The 21,099-nt window shown below is 36.0% G+C and overlaps 4 protein-coding genes and 1 pseudogene across 4 annotated transcripts; 3 read left to right on the forward strand and 2 right to left on the reverse strand.

Annotated features, from left to right (window-relative positions):
• Positions 1 to 9,059: 9,059 nt before the first annotated feature.
• On the reverse strand, positions 9,060 to 10,621 carry LOC106331164. Its single transcript, XM_013769493.1, has 3 exons — positions 10,493 to 10,621; positions 9,417 to 10,385; positions 9,060 to 9,341 (listed from the first exon to the last, which is right to left on the reverse strand). Exons 1-3 carry the CDS (start codon positions 10,619 to 10,621, stop codon positions 9,174 to 9,176), a joined length of 1,266 nt encoding a protein of 421 aa, XP_013624947.1. The 3' UTR covers positions 9,060 to 9,173.
• Positions 10,622 to 11,481: 860 nt separating this feature from the next.
• Positions 11,482 to 13,217, forward strand: LOC106336438. Its single transcript, XM_013775271.1, has 7 exons — positions 11,482 to 11,852; positions 11,939 to 12,049; positions 12,120 to 12,188; positions 12,269 to 12,400; positions 12,488 to 12,565; positions 12,649 to 12,798; positions 12,890 to 13,217. The coding sequence occupies exons 1-7, from the start codon at positions 11,649 to 11,651 to the stop codon at positions 13,061 to 13,063; spliced, it is 918 nt and encodes a 305-aa protein (XP_013630725.1). The 5' UTR covers positions 11,482 to 11,648; the 3' UTR covers positions 13,064 to 13,217.
• A 68-nt stretch (positions 13,218 to 13,285) lies between these two features.
• LOC106331165 lies at positions 13,286 to 14,395 on the reverse strand (annotated as a pseudogene).
• A 902-nt stretch (positions 14,396 to 15,297) lies between these two features.
• Positions 15,298 to 16,466, forward strand: LOC106336439. The gene is made up of 3 exons (XM_013775272.1): positions 15,298 to 15,449; positions 15,751 to 15,948; positions 16,118 to 16,466. Exons 2-3 carry the CDS (start codon positions 15,767 to 15,769, stop codon positions 16,302 to 16,304), a joined length of 369 nt encoding a protein of 122 aa, XP_013630726.1. The 5' UTR covers positions 15,298 to 15,449; positions 15,751 to 15,766; the 3' UTR covers positions 16,305 to 16,466.
• Positions 16,467 to 16,787: 321 nt separating this feature from the next.
• LOC106333518 (phospholipase A2-gamma-like) lies at positions 16,788 to 18,023 on the forward strand. The gene is made up of 5 exons (XM_013771956.1): positions 16,788 to 16,933; positions 17,015 to 17,054; positions 17,141 to 17,260; positions 17,391 to 17,564; positions 17,674 to 18,023. Exons 1-5 carry the CDS (start codon positions 16,856 to 16,858, stop codon positions 17,820 to 17,822), a joined length of 561 nt encoding a protein of 186 aa, XP_013627410.1. The 5' UTR covers positions 16,788 to 16,855; the 3' UTR covers positions 17,823 to 18,023.
• Positions 18,024 to 21,099: the final 3,076 nt, after the last annotated feature.

Raw genomic sequence — 21,099 nt, forward strand, 5'->3', positions numbered from 1 at the left:
TTTTTTTTTCTTTCTTTTTGTAAGTAAGCAATTTTGTGGTAGTCTCTCCTTTCTATTGTATTCTTTTTCATTTGTTTGTTGTAAGATTAATATTTTAAAATGTTCATGTAATCTACGTTTGGAAACCCAAACATATGAGGTTGACAAAAGAAAAAAGGAAACCCAAACATCATCGGACAGGTAATCGTTTTCTAGAGTTGAGAGGGCATGTGTTTGGACACTTGTTTTGCTTATCATTCTTGTAAGGTATACCAAGAAACATTAGTTCCCGAATTTAGATATACCAAAATTACATGAGATCTTTGGAATGGTCATTATTTTTCTTTTATCCAAGAGGCTGTTAAGGTTTTGATAAAATAATTTCCATGGTAGAATCATTTTAAAAATTATCAGGTGTTCGGCTCTGATTCGTCTCCTAATCAGAGCCGTGCTCACCTTATCAATTTTGGGGCATTGGCCCCAGGCCCCCTCTCACATTAGTACATTTTGATAAAACATTTTCCTGCATATAATTTGAGTTTGTATATACAATTTTCAGTTGTAACCAAAATATAACTTTTGCCATTAATTTTCATAAGATTAATTTTTCTTAAAAATAATTTTAAAATATAAGATAAGAAAACAATTTATTTTCTGGTTCGTATTAAAAAAAATTAATACGCATATTTGATATAAAATAAATTATTTTTGCTCTAGGCCCCTAATAGCCTTCGCACGGCACTGCTCCTAGTGTATGTAGGAACTTTTGGGCGAGTTTTTTTGTTTCAAAATCGAAAAGATCCAAGATTGGATGTGTATCGGTTCTAGTGGTGGTATACCAATGGGCGTCTCGAGTCATCTTCTCATTCTGTCTTTTTTAGTTTTGAAACACCATTCTGTCTTCTTTACAATGGAATTTTTTGTAATAAGTTAATAGTTTGACCAACTTTCAAGAGGGAGATAAAGAGAGGAGTCTTCCACTATCTTGTTAAAACATAGATGATTTAATAACCCAGTTTTCATAACAGAGGAAAATAAACCATGCTTTCTTTTGATTGGAGAATTGGAGGAGATGTTAAAAACTTATCTTTTCAGTTTTCAATTAGATTAAGTGATGGGTTTCCTACAAAAGCAGACATTGATGGAGTTAAAGGGAAAGAGGTTGAGAGATAATCATATAGAGAGATTGAGAGATAGTCATATAGATTGAGAGAGATTAGTCGGGCACTGCATTCAGGTGAGAAGATATACGTTTTTGTCACCTTTTCGATTACAAATGGTGATGTTGAAACCCAACTACGTACGCCTAAAAGAAACCCATCAGAAGTTGATAAGGCTTAGCAAAATGAAGCCACCTCTTAAAACACGTGTTACCAACTCGGGATAACACATAAGTCACAAACGGTGCCAAAAAATAGAACTTCTTTAACGCCGCCGGTGAACATACCAAACATCACGAAAGCTCCTTCGACATGAGCACCGGCGCTAACCGAGTAATAGTCTTGAGTTGTCGATCAATTTCTTCAAAGAGAAGTAGGAGCTCTCATCCTCATCTCAACTCCATCTCCTCCCAGATAATCTTCGCCATACACTTCCGATGAAGTCCGCTTCACACTGAACGGCAGTGGTCGTAAGGCCGCTTCACCAATAATTTTTACTGCAGTAATTTCTATAACATCTGTGAGAAGATAACTGCTATTAGTACATCATATGGATAAAACAATATCTATCAATAAAACTCTCTAAGCACATATATATATATATAAAAGACTGTTTCAATAGAATCTATAAAACTATAAGCCTATATATATATAAAGGCCGTTTCAATTAGAGTAATTTACTTGGTACTAGAAGAGATGAGAGAAAAGATGATTCGAAGAGCTAAAGTACTATTTATACCGTAAACACACACCGGCCTGCCGACGTGAACCACACATTTAAGAGACCCCATCATGGCCGATCGAGTTAATGGAATTAATCACAGAAGCCATCGGGCCGTTTCAGAGATCGGGGAAGCAGAACAGAAGAGGAGAGAGAATGAGAGACGGACTTGATCCTAGATTCCTCCCGTAAGAACAATTAGGGTTGACGATCGATAATGGTCCACCGGGCCCATTGGGATAAAAATGTAAAAGATACACGGACAAATGAATAAGCCCAACAAACATAAAAAGCGATTAAATGAAACGGTGTGCAGCGAAGAAGCCTCGATGAAGTGTTACGTTTTGTATTTTCAGGACACATGTCGACACCATAGAGCTCGAATTTATGCGCTGGCAGCTGAGGTGGACACCCTGGGAGAGAATCAAAGCCTATTATATATATAAAGATCTTCAGTAGTTAATGGAGATCATATGGCAATGCCTAATATGATTCTGATGTAAGTAGAACCATCGTATGTACCCTTATTCATTTCTAAATTACATTTCACTGAATCAGATAAAGATAATAAATCTATACTATTAAAATTAAAATATTATTTTGGAGGTCTCCTTTGTTTTTGTAAGTTTTTACAGGATTGCAACTGCTATTTAATTATAAAAACAAATATTATGGTAATTATTTAAATTGAGCAAAGAAACAAATATTTACCAGGGGAATTTTCCAAAAATGACTCAGAACTTGATTTTGAATACAAAATTGTACTTCAAATTCAATCAAATGCAAAAGTAACCCAAAAGCCTAGTGAAATTACAACAGCCTCCTTATGAACAAACAAAAAACATGCATTCAATTTTACCATTATAACTCTCCGTTAGAGAAGACTTCTTTGTAAGTCTTCTCTATGGTGACTTCTTTGTAAATTTTCTCGTTCAGTATATCTTAAAAAAAATTTTATAATTTAAAAAAAAATTTGATAGGTAAAAAATTAAAATCATGTAATAATAAACATTTCACAATGATGTAAATTTAATTCATCTGAAATTGAATTATTTTCAACATAGATGAGTGAATGTATATTGGCTCATGAGTCATTGGTTTAGGGTTTGGTAACATATGTTATAGTATTGTATGTATCTTTAGGGTTAGATTCTGGAATTTTACCTTCATTTTTTTTTCTTTTTCAAATTGATCCATATATGTTTAGTAACTATCAATAACTTGTACTTTCTAAGTTTTTTTTTTTTAAGTTTAAGAAAGTGTTTTTTTGCATATTTAATTGATTTTAGGGTCTGAAAGACTAACATAAGACTTAAAAAGAAGTTTTCAGACACATCCCGCCTAATTTTTAGTAGAATTTATGGTTCCCACCTAAATTTTGGAATAATTTAGGTTTTCCGCCTAAATTAAAGTCTTCCATAAGACTTCCAGAATTCTTCCATAAGTCTTCCAGAGAAAGTCTTCTCATGGACTAGATCTTAAAAATAATTTAATTTTTTTTATAAAAAATATTTTCATGGGTTAAAATTTGAAATCATGTAATAATAAACATTTTTCAATGATGTAAATTTTAGTTTATTTGAAATTGAATTATTTTCAACATAGATGAGTGAATGTAGATTGGTTCATGAGTCATTGGTTTAGGGTTTGGTAACATATGTTATAGTATTGTTGGTATCTTTAGGGTTAGAATTGAAATCTTATCTTCAGTTTCAAATTGACTCATGTATGTTTAGTAACTATCTAATAACTTGATTTAAACACTTTCTAAGTTCTTTTTTTAAGTTTAAGAAAGTGTTTTTTGCATAGTTAATTGATTTTAGTGTCTGGAAGACTCACAAAAAACTTAAAAAGAAGTCTTCCGACACATCCCGCCTAAATTTTAGTAGAATTTAGGGTTCCCGCCTTTTGGAATAATTTAGGTTTCCCACCTAAATCAAAGTCTTCCATAAGTTTTCCATGAATCTTACATAAGTCTTTCATGAGTCTTCCAGAAGTCTTCTGGGTCGAAAATATTTAACCTAATTGAAAATTTTGTCTCCATATATAAAGAAAATTTACACATTCTCTTTTTTCCTCTCAAATGACTGCAACAAAAATGTAATGTTTCTCACTATAAAACTCTCCAACCTCTCTCTAATCTCTTTGAACATCAAAAAGCCAAACTTTATATCAATTTCTCACTTTTTCTTATGTCTTCTCACTAATTTATCTTGTTTTTGCAAGTTTTTCATTACATGATTCTCATCTTTCACTTTTTCAAAGATAAATCTCTAAATTTTGGATATGAATTTATGTGTGTGTTTATATGTTAGATTCTAAAAATCTATAGATTCAACATAGTGTGTCTGTTTTGTTTATTTTGTAAGCATGTTGAAGTCATTTGAATGCTTTTGAATATGCAGATTTTTCAGATCTGAGACAGATTTTGGAAGACTTCTGGGATAATTCTTGGAAGACTGTCGAAATACTCTCGAAAGACTCTCGGAAGACTTCTTGGGAAATCTAATGCATTTTATGCTAGAAGACTTCCCACGAAGTCTTCCGAAGTCTTCCCACGAAGTCTTCCGAAGTCTTCTGCCTAAAGTGGTATGTATTTTGGATATGTATTTTGTGTGTTTTATATATTAGATTCTAAAAAATTATAGATCCAACCTAATGTGACTGTTTTGTTTATTATCTAAAAATTTATTTTTAAAGTATTCTCTATTTTGAAGTCATTTGAATGCTTTTGAATATGCAGATTTTTCAGATCTGAGACAGATTTTGGAAGACTTCTGGGATAATTCTTGGAAGACTGTCGAAATACTCTCGAAAGACTCTCGGAAGACTTCTTGGGAAACTAATGTATTTTATGCTAGAATACTTCCCAGGAAGTCTTCAGAAAGTCTTCCAAACTCTTCTGCCCAAAGTGGTACAAAGAGATGATGTGAAGTGGAGTCCAAGCTTATCTATGTTGAGGAATAATATCTAGATGTGTAATAATTTTATTTATGGTTTTTTTTATAATTTGTATGTGTAATATTTTAGTTGTGAATTATTTTGTAAACTTTAAGAGATGTTAATCAAAAGAATAGTAAATATGTTCATGTTTTGCCAAAAGTACTTGACTTCATTAAAGTTATTGATGCAACATACCAACAAATATTTTAATCATTCTACCCATACATAACAAAGCACAACAACACAACAACTTAGTAAAATTTGCTAAAACTAGGAGAGAAGACTTCTCAAAAAAACTTAGTCAAATTCACAAAAGATCAAACTTGAATTTTTAGTGAAAGTTGAAACCTTTTAAATTTCAGGTAAGTCAAAAATTATATTTTATGATCTAAAAAGACACATTAAACCACATGACTTGATATTCTTGAAGTTACTTAACACTTTTGAAAGTTAAGTAAACACAGAACATCAACTTAATAAAACAAAATCATCGGAGAAGACTTCTTATGAAGTCTTCTACAAGTCTTCTATGAGGAATACTTACAGAAGACTTCTCCGTTTAGCTAGAAACATTATTAAACATCAATGTTTGTAACTTCATAATTATCACCAATTAAGTTATAAATTCGACTCAGTAGTCCCAATATTGACTAATAAACATGAATTAGCAAGAAGATATTAAAAATTCATTTTAAGTTTAGATAAATATGAAGTTTAATAAAGATTTACATAGAAGACTTCTTTTGAAGTCATCCACGGAAGACTTCAAAAGAAGTCTACTCTGTGTATACTTCAAAATAAGTCTTCTATTTAGGTCATTTTTGCAATTGCAAATTTACGAAGGAAGACTTCTTAAGAAGTCTACTCTACAGAAGACATCTTTGGAAGTATTCCTTTGTAAATATTGCTTTACTTTTGAAATTGAATTTTTTTTTAAATTTCCAGAGAAGTCTTCCTTTGTAAAGAAGTATTCTCTGATAAGTCTTCTCTGATAAACAGGTTACTTTTGAATTTGACCGAAGTTAGTCAGAATTTAGACTTTTTGTAGAAGACTTCTAGGGAAGTCTACCTGGAGAATACTTCAAAAGAAGTCTTCTCAATGTCGCAAGAAGTCTGCTGGGTTACTTTTGCAATTGACTATATTTGACTTTTCGAGAGAAGTCTTCCGTCGGATGACTTCTGTAGAAGTCTTCTTTCGCGCGCAAAGGTTTGACCAAAACCCAGAATTAAACTCGAGAAGACTTCTAAAGAAGTCTGGGAATTTCGAAATTTTACTATTGATATTAAATGTTTTCTCATTGATATTAAATGTTTTACTATTATTTTTCAATTGCAAAAGTAACCTACGCAGACATCTTCCGGCATTGAGAAGACTTAGGGAAGACTTTCAGAAGACTTCTGTAGAAGTTTTCTCCAGGAAGACTTTCTTAGAAGTCTTCTACAAAAAGTCAAATTTCTGACGAACTCTGGGAATTTCGAAATTTTTGTTTACTTCGCGATTTCATACCTTGAACTCGTGAGATGACTTGCGTGGTTTCTCCAATCACCCAGAACTTCACCACAACAGCTACCTACTCGTTAAACACCAAGAATCGTGAGCTTATGAACCTTACATAATTTGTAATCAAAATCTTCAGTTTTTTTGATGAATTTTGAGAGAAAGTGTAAGATATGTGGTTTGTGCGGATAGAAAATGAGAAAGGATGAGAAAAAATCGAAACTTTAGGGCATTAACACTCTTAGTTTGGTAGTTCATGGTGGTTGAGGTATTGATGTCAATGACAAAGTTGTAAATATTTGGTGAAGACGAGGATGGTAAGGTAAAAGCCTTATTTTCGAGAGAAAAAATAATAGCATTTTCGTGAATAAGTAGAACTTCTAGGGTGAATAGGACAAAAAAAAGTTTCAAAAAAAACATATATTATTTTTGTGTTTGACTTAAAATTTTGATTCATTTTTTAAAGAACCCATGTTTGTTTACTATTGATATGGAAAGTTTGGTATACTGCTTGATTCTATTTTCCTATTAACATGACACGTAAAAACTAATTGATAAATTTTAGTATAGTCAATAATCTGTAAAAGAAATTGGTAACTACCAAATATTTCACAAGATTACACATAATCATACAAGAAGTCTTATAGGTTACAAACAATATCCTATATAACTACTAAAATTAACAGATACACAAACGCATTCATCAAAAATTATTGCTCAATGTCTAATGTCTTCAAATTATATTACAATCACAAACAACCAATAAATTATATTAGCTTTCAAGATATATGATCAGCATACATAGAATTAGTATATAAAATCATATATTATTTTGGAAAAAATTAATAAAAATGTATATTATAAAAAGAAAATATGTTTAAATCAATGTTTTAAAACTTTATCGAGACATTGAACCATACTATTTTCGGTCATTAGGTTATTGAGTTCAATGCGAGTAAACCATATGTCAATAGTTTAATCAATTTAATATATAATTGATGACACAAAAATCAATTTAATATATAATTATATATATATCTCAATATTAGAAATACAAGAAAAATTACGCTGATTGTCGTAAATTTTTAAATTTTTTTCTTTATTATCCGTTTACATAAATATAAAAAAACATTTAAACAGTTTTTGTAACAAGTTGGAGTTACCACATATAATAAAAATATAATAAGATAAAATAGTATTTAAATAATGCAAACTTTGAAATTAAATTTTAAAATAACAAGCTAAATCAAATTGCATTACATAACGATCATTCTTCAGTGAAACTGATAACCTCGGATTTTAACTATTTTTGCAAGTTTATCGGGATTTTAATTAATGAATATTTTTTTAAACTCTAACTGGATTCGGGTTACTGGATTTACCAGTTCGGTCGCAGTTATAGGTCGATTGTGGGTTTGGATTGGGTTTTAAAATCTGGTTAAAATGTAAAAAAAAAAAAATTTAAATCGACAAAAGCCTTAAAAATTAACAAAACATTTGTAACGTTATTAGTAAAATTGTGTATCCTAAAATCTTTCGCGCTTTTAGCTGAGTCAAATTCTATCTAGTGTTTAAAACGATTATACATTGGGAAATCGGCCAAAAAAACACTGAACTTTGCGGGAATTGCCAAAAGAAACCTGGACATATGGGCTAGCCAATAAAATCCTGAACTTTTGTTGACTTTTCGGGTTTATTAAGAAACTTACGATTGACTGACCAGATAAACACACCGTTAACCGAGTTAACTGTTAATTAAGCGGACGTTAATTTTGGGTGTTAAAGTATACGACGTCGTTTCATCACTTTGTCTGATTAAAGACAAACGACGTCGTTTATATAGCTGTGTTATTAAAAATATGAGTTTTCAACGGCTCGAACTCGTGTACTCGGGTTTAATGGTAGGAGTTTTTGCCACTGAGCTAGTGGACTTTGCAATAGATTTACGAACACAATTTCTTTTATTCTTCAAAACCGAGTTAAAGACAAATTAATGGAACGACGCGTTTTACATTAACTTTTTTATTACAAAGATGGGGTTCCATCGACTCGAACTCGTGCACTCGGGTTTAATGGTAGGGGTTTTTGCCACTGAGCTAGTGGACTTTGCAATGGATATACGAACACAGTTTCTTTTATTCTCTTTGAATCCGAGTTAAATGAATAAAAAAGAAACGACGAAATGTTTCAGTAATGTTTATGTTTTACTTCTTGATTGTTTATAGAAGGACAAATGAACACACCAATGAACAGACCATCAAGATAAACAACATGATGAAAACACAAAGATAATAACCAAGACTATCTTCATTGAGAGTTTCAAATTAAAACAGCAGGAAGAGAAGAAAGAAAAAGGTAGTTCTTGTTCCAAAAGCATTCAGACAGAGACATCATCATAAACAACAGACAACGAAAGCATTCAGACAGAGACCATCATAAACAACACACAAGAATCTAAAAAAACCGCGTTGTGATATGTCTTGTGTTGATCATGTTTGACAAAGCAGATGGGTTGTCTATGAATAGCTACTAGGAGACTGTTTATGTAAGGCTATGTTTATGTAAGAATCATGGTTCATGTAAGGCTATGTTTTAAGACAATGTTTCAGTAATGTTTATGTTTTACTTCTTGATTGTTTATAGAAGGACAAATGAACACACCAATGAACAGACCATCAAGATAAACAACATGATGAAAACACAAAGATAATAACCAAGACTATCTTCATTGAGAGTTTCAAATTAAAACAGCAGGAAAAGAAGAAAGAAAAAGGTAGTTCTTGTTCCAAAAGCATTCAGACAGAGACATCATCATAAACAACAGACAACGAAAGCATTCAGACAGAGACCATCATAAACAACACACAAGCATCTAAAAAAACCATCTTCCCCACGCTGCTGTCTGTGATGCTTCAGCTTGTGAGGATTGACCTTCTGAAGATTGAGGAACTTCCCATGGTGATGCTTGAGCTTGTGAGGATTGATTTTGTGAGGTTTGAGCTTCTGAGGATTGAGCTTGTGACTCGCCAAAGTGTAGTCCCTGCAACATATAAATGAATTGTTAGACACATTACCGAGAGCTAAAAAACAATGAGATAGAAACTAAGACCCTAACCTGATATTTCCTTGGTCTGCCTCTTGGTTTCTTAGGTGGGCTCTCAACAAAAGCCTTCCGACATGTATTCTTGTAGTGCCCTTCTTCTTTGCAATTAGAGCATGTCATTACCCTGTTCGCACGACTCAGCTTGGTAGTAGACACTGTCTCATTGGTTCCCTTCTTTCGATCATGGTTTTTAGGCCTACCAGGCTTGCCATTTCGATTAGGTGGTGGAATCACACCTAATCTATTGGTCCGAGGCCACTCTATCATCCCATTTACAGGTCTGATCCCAAAACTGTAGGTTTCACGCCACTTAGAGGTTGTGTAGAAAGGAGCAACAAATTCAGAGAGTTTTCTTCCCACGCCAAGGATGACCTTAGCAGCATGGATGCATGGAATACCATTCATTTGCCAGCTTCGACATGCACAAGTCTCATTCTCCAAATTCACCACATATGACTGGTCTCTATCATCCACCTCAGTCTCTGGCCCAAATGCCCAACGCAGACTACATTCTTTTGACTTCTTCTCAACCCTGTCTAACTCTTTATGTGTCTTCGGGGTGAACCTAGCCTTCCTGTCCTTAGCCATCTTAGACCTATTGTAGTTCCTAGTCATACATTGGCGCCTTATCTCCTCTAACATGTCTAGCACAGGTTTCTTCCTAGGCTCCCTGATGGTCTTGTTGAAGGACTCACACAAGTTGTTCAGATTATCATTGCAGTAGGAGCCTATCTTGAAGAAAGCTCTAGACCAAGTCTCTGGCTTTGTCTTTATCAAAGATGCATGTGCGCCTGGATCATAGTTCTTAAGCTCATCCATGTTGTAGTTGAACATACCAGGAGTGTAGCTCCTTGCAATGAACCAAAAGAACCTCTGTAACCTTAGATCTTTTCCACATTTCCTCCAGTTCTCGTAAATATGGCGACAACACTGTCTATGCTCAGCTTTTGGAAGGAGGGTATGAACTGCCTTTACTAATCCCTACAAGATCAGATGTTGATGCCAACATCTCAGTCTCTGGCCATTCTTCTCTGTCATCACCAGAAGGAGCCACATTTACCTTCTGCTTCTTCGAAACTCTAGGAGACAGAGTTGAACCACACCTCGTGGCCTTCACCGGAGATGGCGACCCATATGAAGTTCCCCTCCTCGTGGTCTTCTCCGGAGATGACGCATGCGACCCATATGAAGTTCCCCATCTTGAACCGCTTCGTCATTCCCGTAATCGAAATTCCTCATCGCTCCGAAAATCATTACCTCCCTTCCATTCCTTGTGAACTTCGTATTTACCATCTCCTCACCATTACAAGAGAAATCCCCAAATCGATTTGAGAAATTAGGGTTACGTTCAAACACGGGTTTCATTTTGTTTGATTGAAATTAAACACATCTTTTGATCAATAAAAATAAACATGTGTGATAATCTTCCGAAAAGTCCACTAGCTCAGTGGCAAAACCCCCTTAGGACCACGAGTGCACGGGTTCGAGTCCAGGCAACAACAATTTTAATTAAGCAAAACGACGTCGTCTTGAGATTTTGTGTTTAACAAAACAACTGAATGAAACGACGTAGTTTCACTACACGACAATAATTAACGGTGAGCTAACACTGTTTTAACTGTCGGTTAACGGTGTGTTAATCTGGTTAGTCAACCGTAAGTTTGTGAATTAACTAAAAAAGTCAACAAAAGATAAGGGTTTTATTGGTCAGGTTCGAGTACAGGTTTTTTTTGGCAATTCCCGCAAAGTTCAGTGTTTTTTTGGCCGATTTCTCATTATACATTCTATTTGTTGCTCATTTTCCTATAACTGTTCGTCACAAAGACAAAATTACCCTTATTCATCCCTAAATAGATTAAGATTAAATAATGGGCCTAGTGTATCGCCTCAGGGGCCAGTTAAGTGGCTTTCAGCAAACTCCACCTACACATGTACGTGAAATACCGAGTAATATTCTTAATCAAGCCCATTATCAACAGATGCTATTGGTTGAGCCAGTGGGTCCCCACTTCGTGTCAGCACTACAACAACCAATAAGATTGCAGGAAACACGTTAACAAGCGTAACATCGGTTCCACTTCAACAACACGGCACAGTAAAGAAAACTCAAAACCCCAGATTTATCGGCAAAGAGATCGCAAAACCCATGATCTTTATATATACACGATCCGTGCTAGAACCTGCTTAAAGTCTCAAGCTTTACGAGAAAGTCTCTGTCTTTTCATTCATTCAACAGTGGAGAAGATGAATCGAGTTCTTCTGATAGCTGTAGTAGCATTAGCTCTCGTAGCTTCGTCGGCGTTATTACCTGTGGGCGCGAAGAAGCCCTTGTCGTCGGCTCCGAGAAAGGAGGATGTTCCGTATATCAAGTGCCAGGTGTGCGAGAAGCTAGCGTCGAGGTTGCATCAGCTAGTGAAGGAGAAGCAAGTAGAGATCTCTCCCAAGAAGGTAAGATTGTGTTGTTGTGATATTAGTAACGCTGTTTTTTTTCTAGTTTTATGTTTATGGTCTAAGTGGTAGCGTGCGATGTTTAGATCTCGGAGTATGAGATCATTGAGATTGCTGAGAATGTGTGCAACTTGAAGAAAGAGGAAGCTGATTGGATGCTTAAGATTGATATTGTTGAGAAAGGTGATAAGCTACAGGTAATAGATCTCTCTCACTTGTTTGATCCAATGCAAGAACTATGATTGACTCAGAAGTGTTTGTTCGTAGCTGGTTGAACAAGAAGAAGAAGGGATGTGCAATTCTGAGTGCAAGACCATCGAGGCTGCTTGTCAAAAGGTGAGTAACATTGGTGGTCTTTCGACTACTAGTAGAATTGGTGTTAGGGGGAATGTGGTTTTTAATATGTTTGTTTACAGGTAATTGGTTACTCAGACACTGACGTTGCCGAGTATATATACAAGTCTAAGCCTGATCTTGCTTCACTTGTTAACCATCTATGCAAAGACCTGACCGATGCTTGTACCAAGAACCCTCCTCCCGTTCCAAAGGTATCTTCCTAAACGATCCTTTGGTGTTTGATGAAAAGACAGAAACTTTGTGTGAGAGATAAGTGTGTCTCTCCATCTTTTGTGTAGGATCGAGTTCGTGGAGAACCATTTGTGGCAAAACCATCAAAAGATGCTGAAATGGACAAGATGATGAGATCTATGCAGGTGAGTTGTGATGAGACTTAAAAGGAAAGCATCAATGTACCATGTAATCATCTTAAGCTAACTCTTTGTTTTTGTTTCATCAGGGGATACCAGGAGCACCTGGCATGAAGGTATACTCTAGGGAAGATTTAGAGAAGTACAAAGCAAACCCGGAAAAGTTCGGTACTGAAGATGAAGATGGTGACGACGATGATGAAGATGAGGAAGAGGATGACAAGTTCCCCAAGAACTTGGTAACATAAGAAGCTTAAACTTTCATTAATAAGGAACCAAGATGGTTCTACTCTTTTTCTCTAAACACTTTTATGGTTTTGTTGGTTTCAGGGGAAAGTCTTGAAAGAGACAAAAAAGGAAGAATGGAAGAAGACAGTCACTAAGTTACTTAAGAAGAAAAGTGAAGCTCTGAGGGGACATGCACAGAAAGTGTCCAACCGGGTCCGGAGATGGTGGAAAGGAGTTAGTTCAAAGAAATCTAAATCCGGAAAGTCTGAGCTGTAGAAACAGATTGTGAATTGGTCTGTTCTAATGCACTTTTCTTCTTTACACTTGCTTTCATTGTAGCTGTCTAGGTTCTATCTATCTTTTCAAGAGAAAGTGCTGTAACACAGGGGAACAATACATATAATGTGATGGTTTAGAGAAAAATCATGAATTCAACTTGGATAAATAAAAAACAAATGTTGCCGTGTGAATCAAAGAGAATGATGCAAACCTAGAAAGGAGGAAAAAAAGTAAAATCACAACAATATGCGAGAAATTCAGCGCATTTTGTAGTGTTGAGTCCTTGAGATCTTGGAGTGCTGACCATCCAAAGAATAGCTTAGCTTTATGTCAACATCTCGAGGATTCTTCTTGTTGTTATACGAAACAGACATGCTTCCAGTGATTGTCTCACCCTCGCATATGGTTAAGACATCTTCAAGGTACATGACTGTTTGTTTCCAGTGTGTGGCCCGCGACTTCGGTCCTGCGTTTCATAACACCATGGTTGTTCAGCGAGAGTTTCAGACCAAAGTGATTCAGTAACATAAGATCATATTCAGAACTAGCAAGAAACTGCACCTGTTGAGAAACCGAGAAGCTTGTGGCACATGGTAAACGAAACATCAAAGTAGGCAACAAGAGCGTGGATGTAGTCATTGCGTTGTGCAACTAGTTTGAAGGGAGCTGTGAAGGAAGCATCACCAGAAGACATCTTCGAGATATCCATCGTCTGATTAAATGAAATGAGGCATAAGCCACATGTAAAAGAGAGATACTAGTAATCATCGTCAGTGTGTATATCTTATTACCTTAAGTAGCCTACTATCAGTTTTGGGTCGACGGTGTCAACAAGCGGCTCCATCATAGCCTTTTTCTTGATGCATGACATGTCAAAACCATACACACTGTTCCAAACTGTGCAAGCACAAACACACGAAACGCAATTAGCAAATGCAAATCTCAATAGAAACTAAGATACACGTTGTAAAATCATACGTGCTTACATTCAATTTTGTTTTCTTTATACTCAGAATCCTCTATGGCTGTAAGGAACAGAGAGGCTTTGTCTGGTAGCACACCTCCGCCATCAACCTAGACACCAAAGGAGCAAGAAGTTTATATAACAACCATAGGCTCTCATCGGTTTAACTACTATAAACAAAGTGGAGAGGTGTAACTTACAAGCCACTTATTGCGAGCGTATAAGACACTGTCCAACATATTCTCAAACAACAAAAAGTAACCCATCCATTCAGATATAATCACATCCACTTTAGGAATAGAAAGCTCTATCTCCTCAATCTTCCCTTTCAAAACCGTTATCACTACAACGATAAAAACAAACATCGTTACACAACAGATGTTTTATTCTGAATATAAACTCATAGTGAAGAAGATAAACTAACCATCAGATTTTATCCATTGGCTTTAACAATCTCCTTAGCCATATCAGCCATTTCAGAACACTCAACCTGTTAAAAGAACATCCAAATTAATACATATTGAACAAAGTTTCCAACTTATGAAAAGAAACTTAAAGTAATGAACGTTACAGCGTAGACATGAGAGGCTCCAGCCTTGGCACAGAAGAGAGACGAGATTCCAGTTGGTAAATTACATCTCCTGTAACAGATACCAAAAGAAAAACACATTGACTTTAAATATATTCAACAAGTTTTGTCTCCAGGACCGTCTGGTAATAACAACAGAAACAGTATTGTCTTTTCGATACTTACTTCGTGAATTCCTGCAAAAACAGATAAAAGTTGAAACAGAGTCAAAATTTTGAGCTTTCAGAAAAACATCAACATGAACTGGAAAAAAATGACAAAGGGAAGTTACCGAAGTGAGAGTAGGAATCGAAGTAGGCATTGGTGCTCTCTCCGGCGTCGCACATTGATTCATCTTGTGCAACTTCGTCTCCGTTGTTAGTCATTGTTTGTCTTACGTTTGACACACGAGGGAAGAGAGAGAAGTAACGGAGCAAAGAGAGAAAGAAGAGGTTTGATGATAGAGATTAGAGACGAAGAGTAGAGGTTAGGGTTTTTGGAAAGTACACAAGCATTTATTATTGAACTCGGAAGTCTTTGGTCTTTGCGAGTAGAAGTCTGGATAGGTGGGGCTCTCGTTTCTTCTGCGGTAGGGGTTCGGTTTCAATCTATATATACCAAACCGGTAAGATTTTATCCTTCCGGTTCAGCGGTTCACTAAACGTCACTATTGCGCGAAATACCATAAACGCTGTCGTTTTCGAGAGTAGAAGATGAAACGACATCGTGGTAAGAGTTGGCGTCGTTTCAGTTCCTCAGAGAGAGAGAGAGAGAGAGAGAGAGAGTAGCTCGAATCGCAAATCAACTCATCTTCTTCACCAGCGCCGCCGCACTTCTACTGCACAAAAAAGGTACGGCGAGCTTCTCGCTATCGCTAATCTTCGCGAGAGTTTCTCGCTTTGATCTGGGTTTATCTCGTGATTGACTTTTAGACCTATATCCACTGATCTGTACCTGCTTTCGATAGAGATTTCGAGTTTTGATTTGCTCATTCGATCTGCTGCTCTGGAATTGAGGGCTTATTAAAGTTTAGGTCTTTAAACTCGATTTGTGTGAATTTTGTGAAAAAGTCTCTGTCTTTGAATGTAATCTGATACTATAAGAAGGAGTGAGTTAAGTGATCATATGGGTTTAATGTATTTTTTTTTGAAGGATTCTGTTTCTGAAGATGGCGTCGAAGTTGATACAAGTTCAATCAAAGGCATGCGAGGCTTCAAAGTTTGTGGCGAAGCATGGCACTTGTTACTACAGGCAGTTGCTTGAGAAGAACAATCACTTTATCCAAGAACCCGCCACTGTGGACAAGTGCCAAGAGTTGTCTAAGCAGCTTCTCTACACCCGTCTTGCTAGGTCCTTACCCTCTCTTCTCCCTTCAATATTTTGTCCAAGTCTCAGAGTTATACGTTCATGTGGCTTTTAATCTTTTCACTGTCCATTACTATGAATTGAAGAGGTTTTGGGCAATGTGCATAAGCATTTATGTGTGGTATCTGATACTCTTCTACCTCTTATTTTACAGCATTCCAAAACGCTATGAAACCTTCTGGAAGGAACTAGACTACGCAAAGAACTTATGGAAGAACAGAAGCGATCTGAAGGTAGAAGATGCTGGAATCGCTGCTTTGTTTGGTCTTGAATGCTTTGCCTGGTACTGCGCAGGAGAAATCACTGGCAGAGGCTTCACCTTCACCGGCTATTACCCTTGAAAGAGACCAACTATTATAACTTGAAACAACATTTTGTGGTTTCCATGATTCTCTGAATCAAAAAAAATTTCCACTTCTTTTCCTGAAGATTTGGAGCTGAGAACATACATTTTGCTAATCTCTGAGATAAGATTGAGATCAATAAGAACATAAATTTCTACAGGAAATTTCTTTTACTTTAGTGATATAAAATTAGAACCAATTTCATTTGCAATCTATTTGAAGAAAAAAAAGCATTAGTCTTACTTTTTTTTGTAACACGCAAGCATAAAACTAGAACCAAGTTTATTTGCAATCTATTTGTAACCAAAAAAAAAGGCATTAGCCGTTGTGTATCCTCTGTTTAATTAATCGTGTTCGTTGGTTCCTTGAGGTAACATAAATAACTCAATTCTTTTTTTAAGTCTATGGTACATAAGAGAAGAAGAGAACGAAAAAGTAGGAGAACCAATGACAATGAGATCTTACAAGTTCAAAGAAGCCTCAAACTTGAAGAGAACATAAACCACAACAAAAATAAGAAACTTCAACCGGAGGTGAGAGAGAGAAAGATGATGAACGGTGGTGCTTTGACACGTTTTACTTTCAGCGTCGCCACCTTCCTCCTCCTCGCCATTGTTCGCAGCCAGGTCATATAAACACAAACTAACAGTTTATTGTGCATTTTGTTAGCCTTTTTTCTGATGTGTTGAATTAAAATGTGATGACAGGAGCCATGCAGCAAAACCTGCATTGCGCAGGACTGCACTAGTAAGATTGTGTTTCTTCTTCTTCTTTTTTCTCTTGCATCCCTTTGGATTTGGATAATTCTCTTATATAATACTCTGTTCCATCAGCTATCGGCATTCGCTATGGGAAGTATTGTGGGATAGGATACACTGGATGCCGTGGAGAGCCACCTTGTGATAGTCTTGATGCTTGTTGCCTGACACATGACAATTGTGTTGATTTAAAAGGTACTCCAAATAAAAAATAAAAAAATAATAATATCTGCTCCTTATTGCCAATATTTGACATGATCTTTTTAAAGAAAACTAGACTTGAGCATGTAACTTTTGTATTAATATGGTTTTTATTTATTTGCAGGTATGACTTATGTTAACTGCCATAAGCAATTCAAGCGTTGTTTAAACAAGGTAAGCAGATCAGTCAAACAATCTAATGGCACAAAGGTTGGATTCTCCACCCAATGCCCTTATTCGGTGGTGATACCAACCATGTACAATGGAATGGATTACGGCATTTTCTTCAGTGGCATCGGTAACTCACTAAGCTCTGAACCTGTCAATATGCCATTGAACTGTTAATGCGAATCACTTGTCAATCCGGGAAACCATATGACTCTCTCTTTGTTACATTGTTTGCGCAGGTAATATCCTTGAACCTCCGGCGCCGGGAAAGGGCCCTGTTGTGGAGGTCAATCTTGCTCAGAGTGGTGCGGACACAAAGGGTGGTCTTGGAACAAAAGTTGACATTCAGAAAAAGGAAGGCTCCAAAGTCTCTGCCTCTTTAAATTAAGATAAACCATTGGCCTTAACTCTCTCCCAACTTAGTATATTTATGTAACTTCAGGACTATGAGCTTTCCAAGTTACACTAATTGATAATTAATGGAGTGAGTGACATATGTATGTTGTATGTTATTTTTAATACTCTTCTTATTTAGATGTGGGATGTCTAACACAGTCATATAACAATAGAGAAAATGAAATGTTACTTATATGATGCCATGTTCTATGGATTCGAAGTTTTGTTAAACTCTTTGACACTTGAGCCTCTTGCCATGAGCTAGATTAAGCTCTTCGATTAAATAAACCAATAACTTTTGTATATTTAATTGCTTCTTCAAGGTCCAAGATTTCATCCGGAATTCTGATTACAACGTAACCCGACTACATGGCACAAATCAAAAAGGTTATTAGAGAGTGCATATATATTGTAGAAGTCGGATAACCAGACTGACGATATAACAAAATAACATGTTAAGGAAATTGACGATTTGTAAAGCGAATACAAGAACGATAAGAAATCGTATTCGCAAATAAACATGGAGTCGAGATATAATCTCTTTCATTAACTCTAAATATTTTCTCCGTTAGTGAGACGGTACTGTACGAATATCGAGTCCCAGGATACAACCATGGCAGACGATCACGCTTCACTCGTGAATCGCCCTATCGAACTATAAACTCTACGAAACACTCTCGTATTTACGACTTACGCTAAGGGATTTTTGCTGTTGGTTTCGATGCGGAAAAAGTTAAGAAATGAAGGAAGAGGAGAGGCGAAATTTAAAGAGACGGAGAAGACCCACTTCCCGCAACAGTTGCTGCACGTAGGCGAGAATCTCGCGGAGATCGAGGGAAGTTGAGTTCCGAAACTTCTTCCTCAAGACTCTCTCTTATCTCGTTTAAAACTTTCGAGAGGATAAAATGCATGACGTTTTTATTTTCTAGACAAACTACTTGTCGTTTTAAATAAAATTGCATGCTGTTTTTTCTCAAAATAAATGGCAAATTTGAGCTTAACTTGGTCCAAAAAGAATAGTCTTACTGGGCCGGAGGCCCTCCACCAAGACCCAAGACCCAAGACCCAAGCCCAAGCCTAGGGGTGGGCGTTCGGGTATCCGATTTCGGATTTTCGGGTATTTTGGTATAGAGGTGTAGAACCCGTTCGGGTATTTCTGTACTTCGGGTCGGGTTCGGATATTTTTAGTTCGGGTTCGGTTATTTCGGATCGGGTTCGGATATTTAGATTTTGAAAAAATAAAATAAAATTTTTATTTCTCAAATTTATTGTATTTAAAAATATAACTTTCACTTAACTAATTTCTTTATTTTTAATAGATTGAATGGTTAATAGATCTCGACATAACATTTTGAAACTAAAAAGACATTAATTTGATTATTGTTTTTAAATTTTTGATATAAGTTTTTGTTAATTCTTGAAATAAAAAGATTGAAATGCATTTTAAGTGAGTAGAAAATCATTTTCTCCGCAATTATATGTATATGATATGAAATTAAAATATGTGTAGTATCAATATAAATATTCTATATAAAATGAGAGATGTAAAATAGAAATATAAGGTTAATTATACATATGTTCGGTTATTTTCGGATATCCATTCGGGTTCGGATATCCAATCTCTCCTAATTCAATACCCGTTCGGATATTCTGCTACTTCGTTTCGGAGAAAAGAATAGTCTTATTGGGCCGGAGGCCCTCCACCAAGACCAAAGACCCAAGACCCAAGACGCATGCCCCAAGACGCAAGATGCAAGACCCAAAGCCCACGCCCACGCCCACGCCGAGCCGAGCCGGCCGGACGGCGGCGGCGCGCGTGCGCGTGGGAGCTCTCCTCTCTCTCCAAGCTGTTTAAGCTTTCATGGTAAGTGAACATATATATATTGCTCAACTTATCTTCCTCTAAGCGATGTGGGACAAGTCCCTTTACATCAAAAATAATGATTCTTTGGGCTGTTAAATACGCAGGCCCAAGTCATTTGCTTTTCACACATTTCATTAAAGCCTAATGGCTATTAATGGATCCAACAATCCCTCACATGAATAGAAATGACTCTTCTAAACATATGCATACTCGATAGACTCTATATTCTAATCATGATTAGACTAGACAGACTTATCGAGAGGGTTTGCGAAAAATTCACTGTGTTTGAGTTGGTGGCATTTTTAAGCCTTGAATCACTCATAGTTAATATCTGTCGGGTTTACTTTACCAGAAGGTAAAAATGATGTCTTGAACCAATCGGCGTTTTATGTAAACCGAGACAACATGCATAACGCAGCTTCATTTTCTCGTAGAACTTAGTTCTCTATTGTGTTCATTGTGGCCCTGAACTATTCCTGGTTTTCATGAGTGAACTTAGAGAATACAGCCTTGCATTCATTCTCCTAGAAACGGCTTCATTTCACACTCATTAGGTGATTGACCATGAAAAGTATTGAGTAATACTCCGCTTTGGAAGCTATGGAATCATTAAAAGCTTCTGCTTATCCTTCACACATTCATTAGCACTTTTATCATCTTAGGAGCTGGGAAGACTACTTTGTCTCAAGTGCTTTGGTTAGATTCTGTTTGATTTTGTTTTCCCTTTGAACCTACGTCTTGGGATCTCCAGTCATGATAGGTAGGGTTGCAATCAAGCATCCTCATTCGTTATAGGCTTCAAACCCATTCCTTTTGATGATTTAGCAACAACATCTCGTGGCAAACCTTTAGTAAATGGATCCGCAAGGTTGTCAGCCGATTTGATGTAGTCTATTGTGATTCCGCCAGTTGAGATAAGTTGTCTAATGGTTTTATGTCGTCTTATAATGTGACGAGATTTACCACTGTAGAGATTACTCTAAGCCCGAGCTATAGCTGATTGACTATCATAATGTATGTGTATAGCTGGCACAGGTTTCTCCCACATAGGAATATCTTCCAAAAAATTTCTAAGCCATTCAGCTTCTTCTGCTACTTTGTCTAAGGCTATGAACTCAGATTCCATGGTAGATCTGGCTAACACTGTTTGTTTGGTAGAAAATTTTCGTCGGGTTATTCGAGGAAATGTTCGTCGAAAATTTTCGAGGGTTCATTTCCTCGGAATTTAAAAAAAATTATTAGAAGAAGTTTCTTTCGTCTCTTCCTTATCCCAATGCACACACAACTTCGTCCAGACCGTGTTGTTCATCAACTTTGGGACATTTTAATAAAAAAAAATAGTTTAATAAATTAAAAAATTGTTTAATAAATTAAAAACAACCTTGTTTATTTCCCACTTCTTCTT

This window comes from Brassica oleracea, chromosome C3 (genome assembly GCF_000695525.1).
Source record: "Brassica oleracea var. oleracea cultivar TO1000 chromosome C3, BOL, whole genome shotgun sequence".
NCBI classification, from domain to species: Eukaryota; Viridiplantae; Streptophyta; class Magnoliopsida; order Brassicales; family Brassicaceae; genus Brassica; species Brassica oleracea.

Coding starts and splice junctions, on each gene's coding strand:
- LOC106331164 (XM_013769493.1), bottom strand. CDS start 10,621: ATGACGAAGCGGTTCAAGATGGGGAACTTCATATGGGTCGCATGCGTC. Junction 10,386..10,492: donor ACGAGGTGTGGTTCAACTCT/GTCTCCTAGAGT, acceptor CTGATCTTGTAG/GGATTAGTAAAGGCAGTTCA. Junction 9,342..9,416: donor GCAGACCAAGGAAATATCAG/GTTAGGGTCTTA, acceptor TATATGTTGCAG/GGACTACACTTTGGCGAGTC.
- LOC106336438 (XM_013775271.1), top strand. CDS start 11,649: ATGAATCGAGTTCTTCTGATAGCTGTAGTAGCATTAGCTCTCGTAGCT. Junction 12,050..12,119: donor AGAAAGGTGATAAGCTACAG/GTAATAGATCTC, acceptor GTTTGTTCGTAG/CTGGTTGAACAAGAAGAAGA. Junction 12,401..12,487: donor ACCCTCCTCCCGTTCCAAAG/GTATCTTCCTAA, acceptor TCTTTTGTGTAG/GATCGAGTTCGTGGAGAACC.
- LOC106336439 (XM_013775272.1), top strand. CDS start 15,767: ATGGCGTCGAAGTTGATACAAGTTCAATCAAAGGCATGCGAGGCTTCA. Junction 15,949..16,117: donor CTCTACACCCGTCTTGCTAG/GTCCTTACCCTC, acceptor CTTATTTTACAG/CATTCCAAAACGCTATGAAA.
- LOC106333518 (XM_013771956.1), top strand. CDS start 16,856: ATGATGAACGGTGGTGCTTTGACACGTTTTACTTTCAGCGTCGCCACC. Junction 17,261..17,390: donor CAATTGTGTTGATTTAAAAG/GTACTCCAAATA, acceptor ATTTATTTGCAG/GTATGACTTATGTTAACTGC. Junction 17,565..17,673: donor CATTTTCTTCAGTGGCATCG/GTAACTCACTAA, acceptor TTGTTTGCGCAG/GTAATATCCTTGAACCTCCG.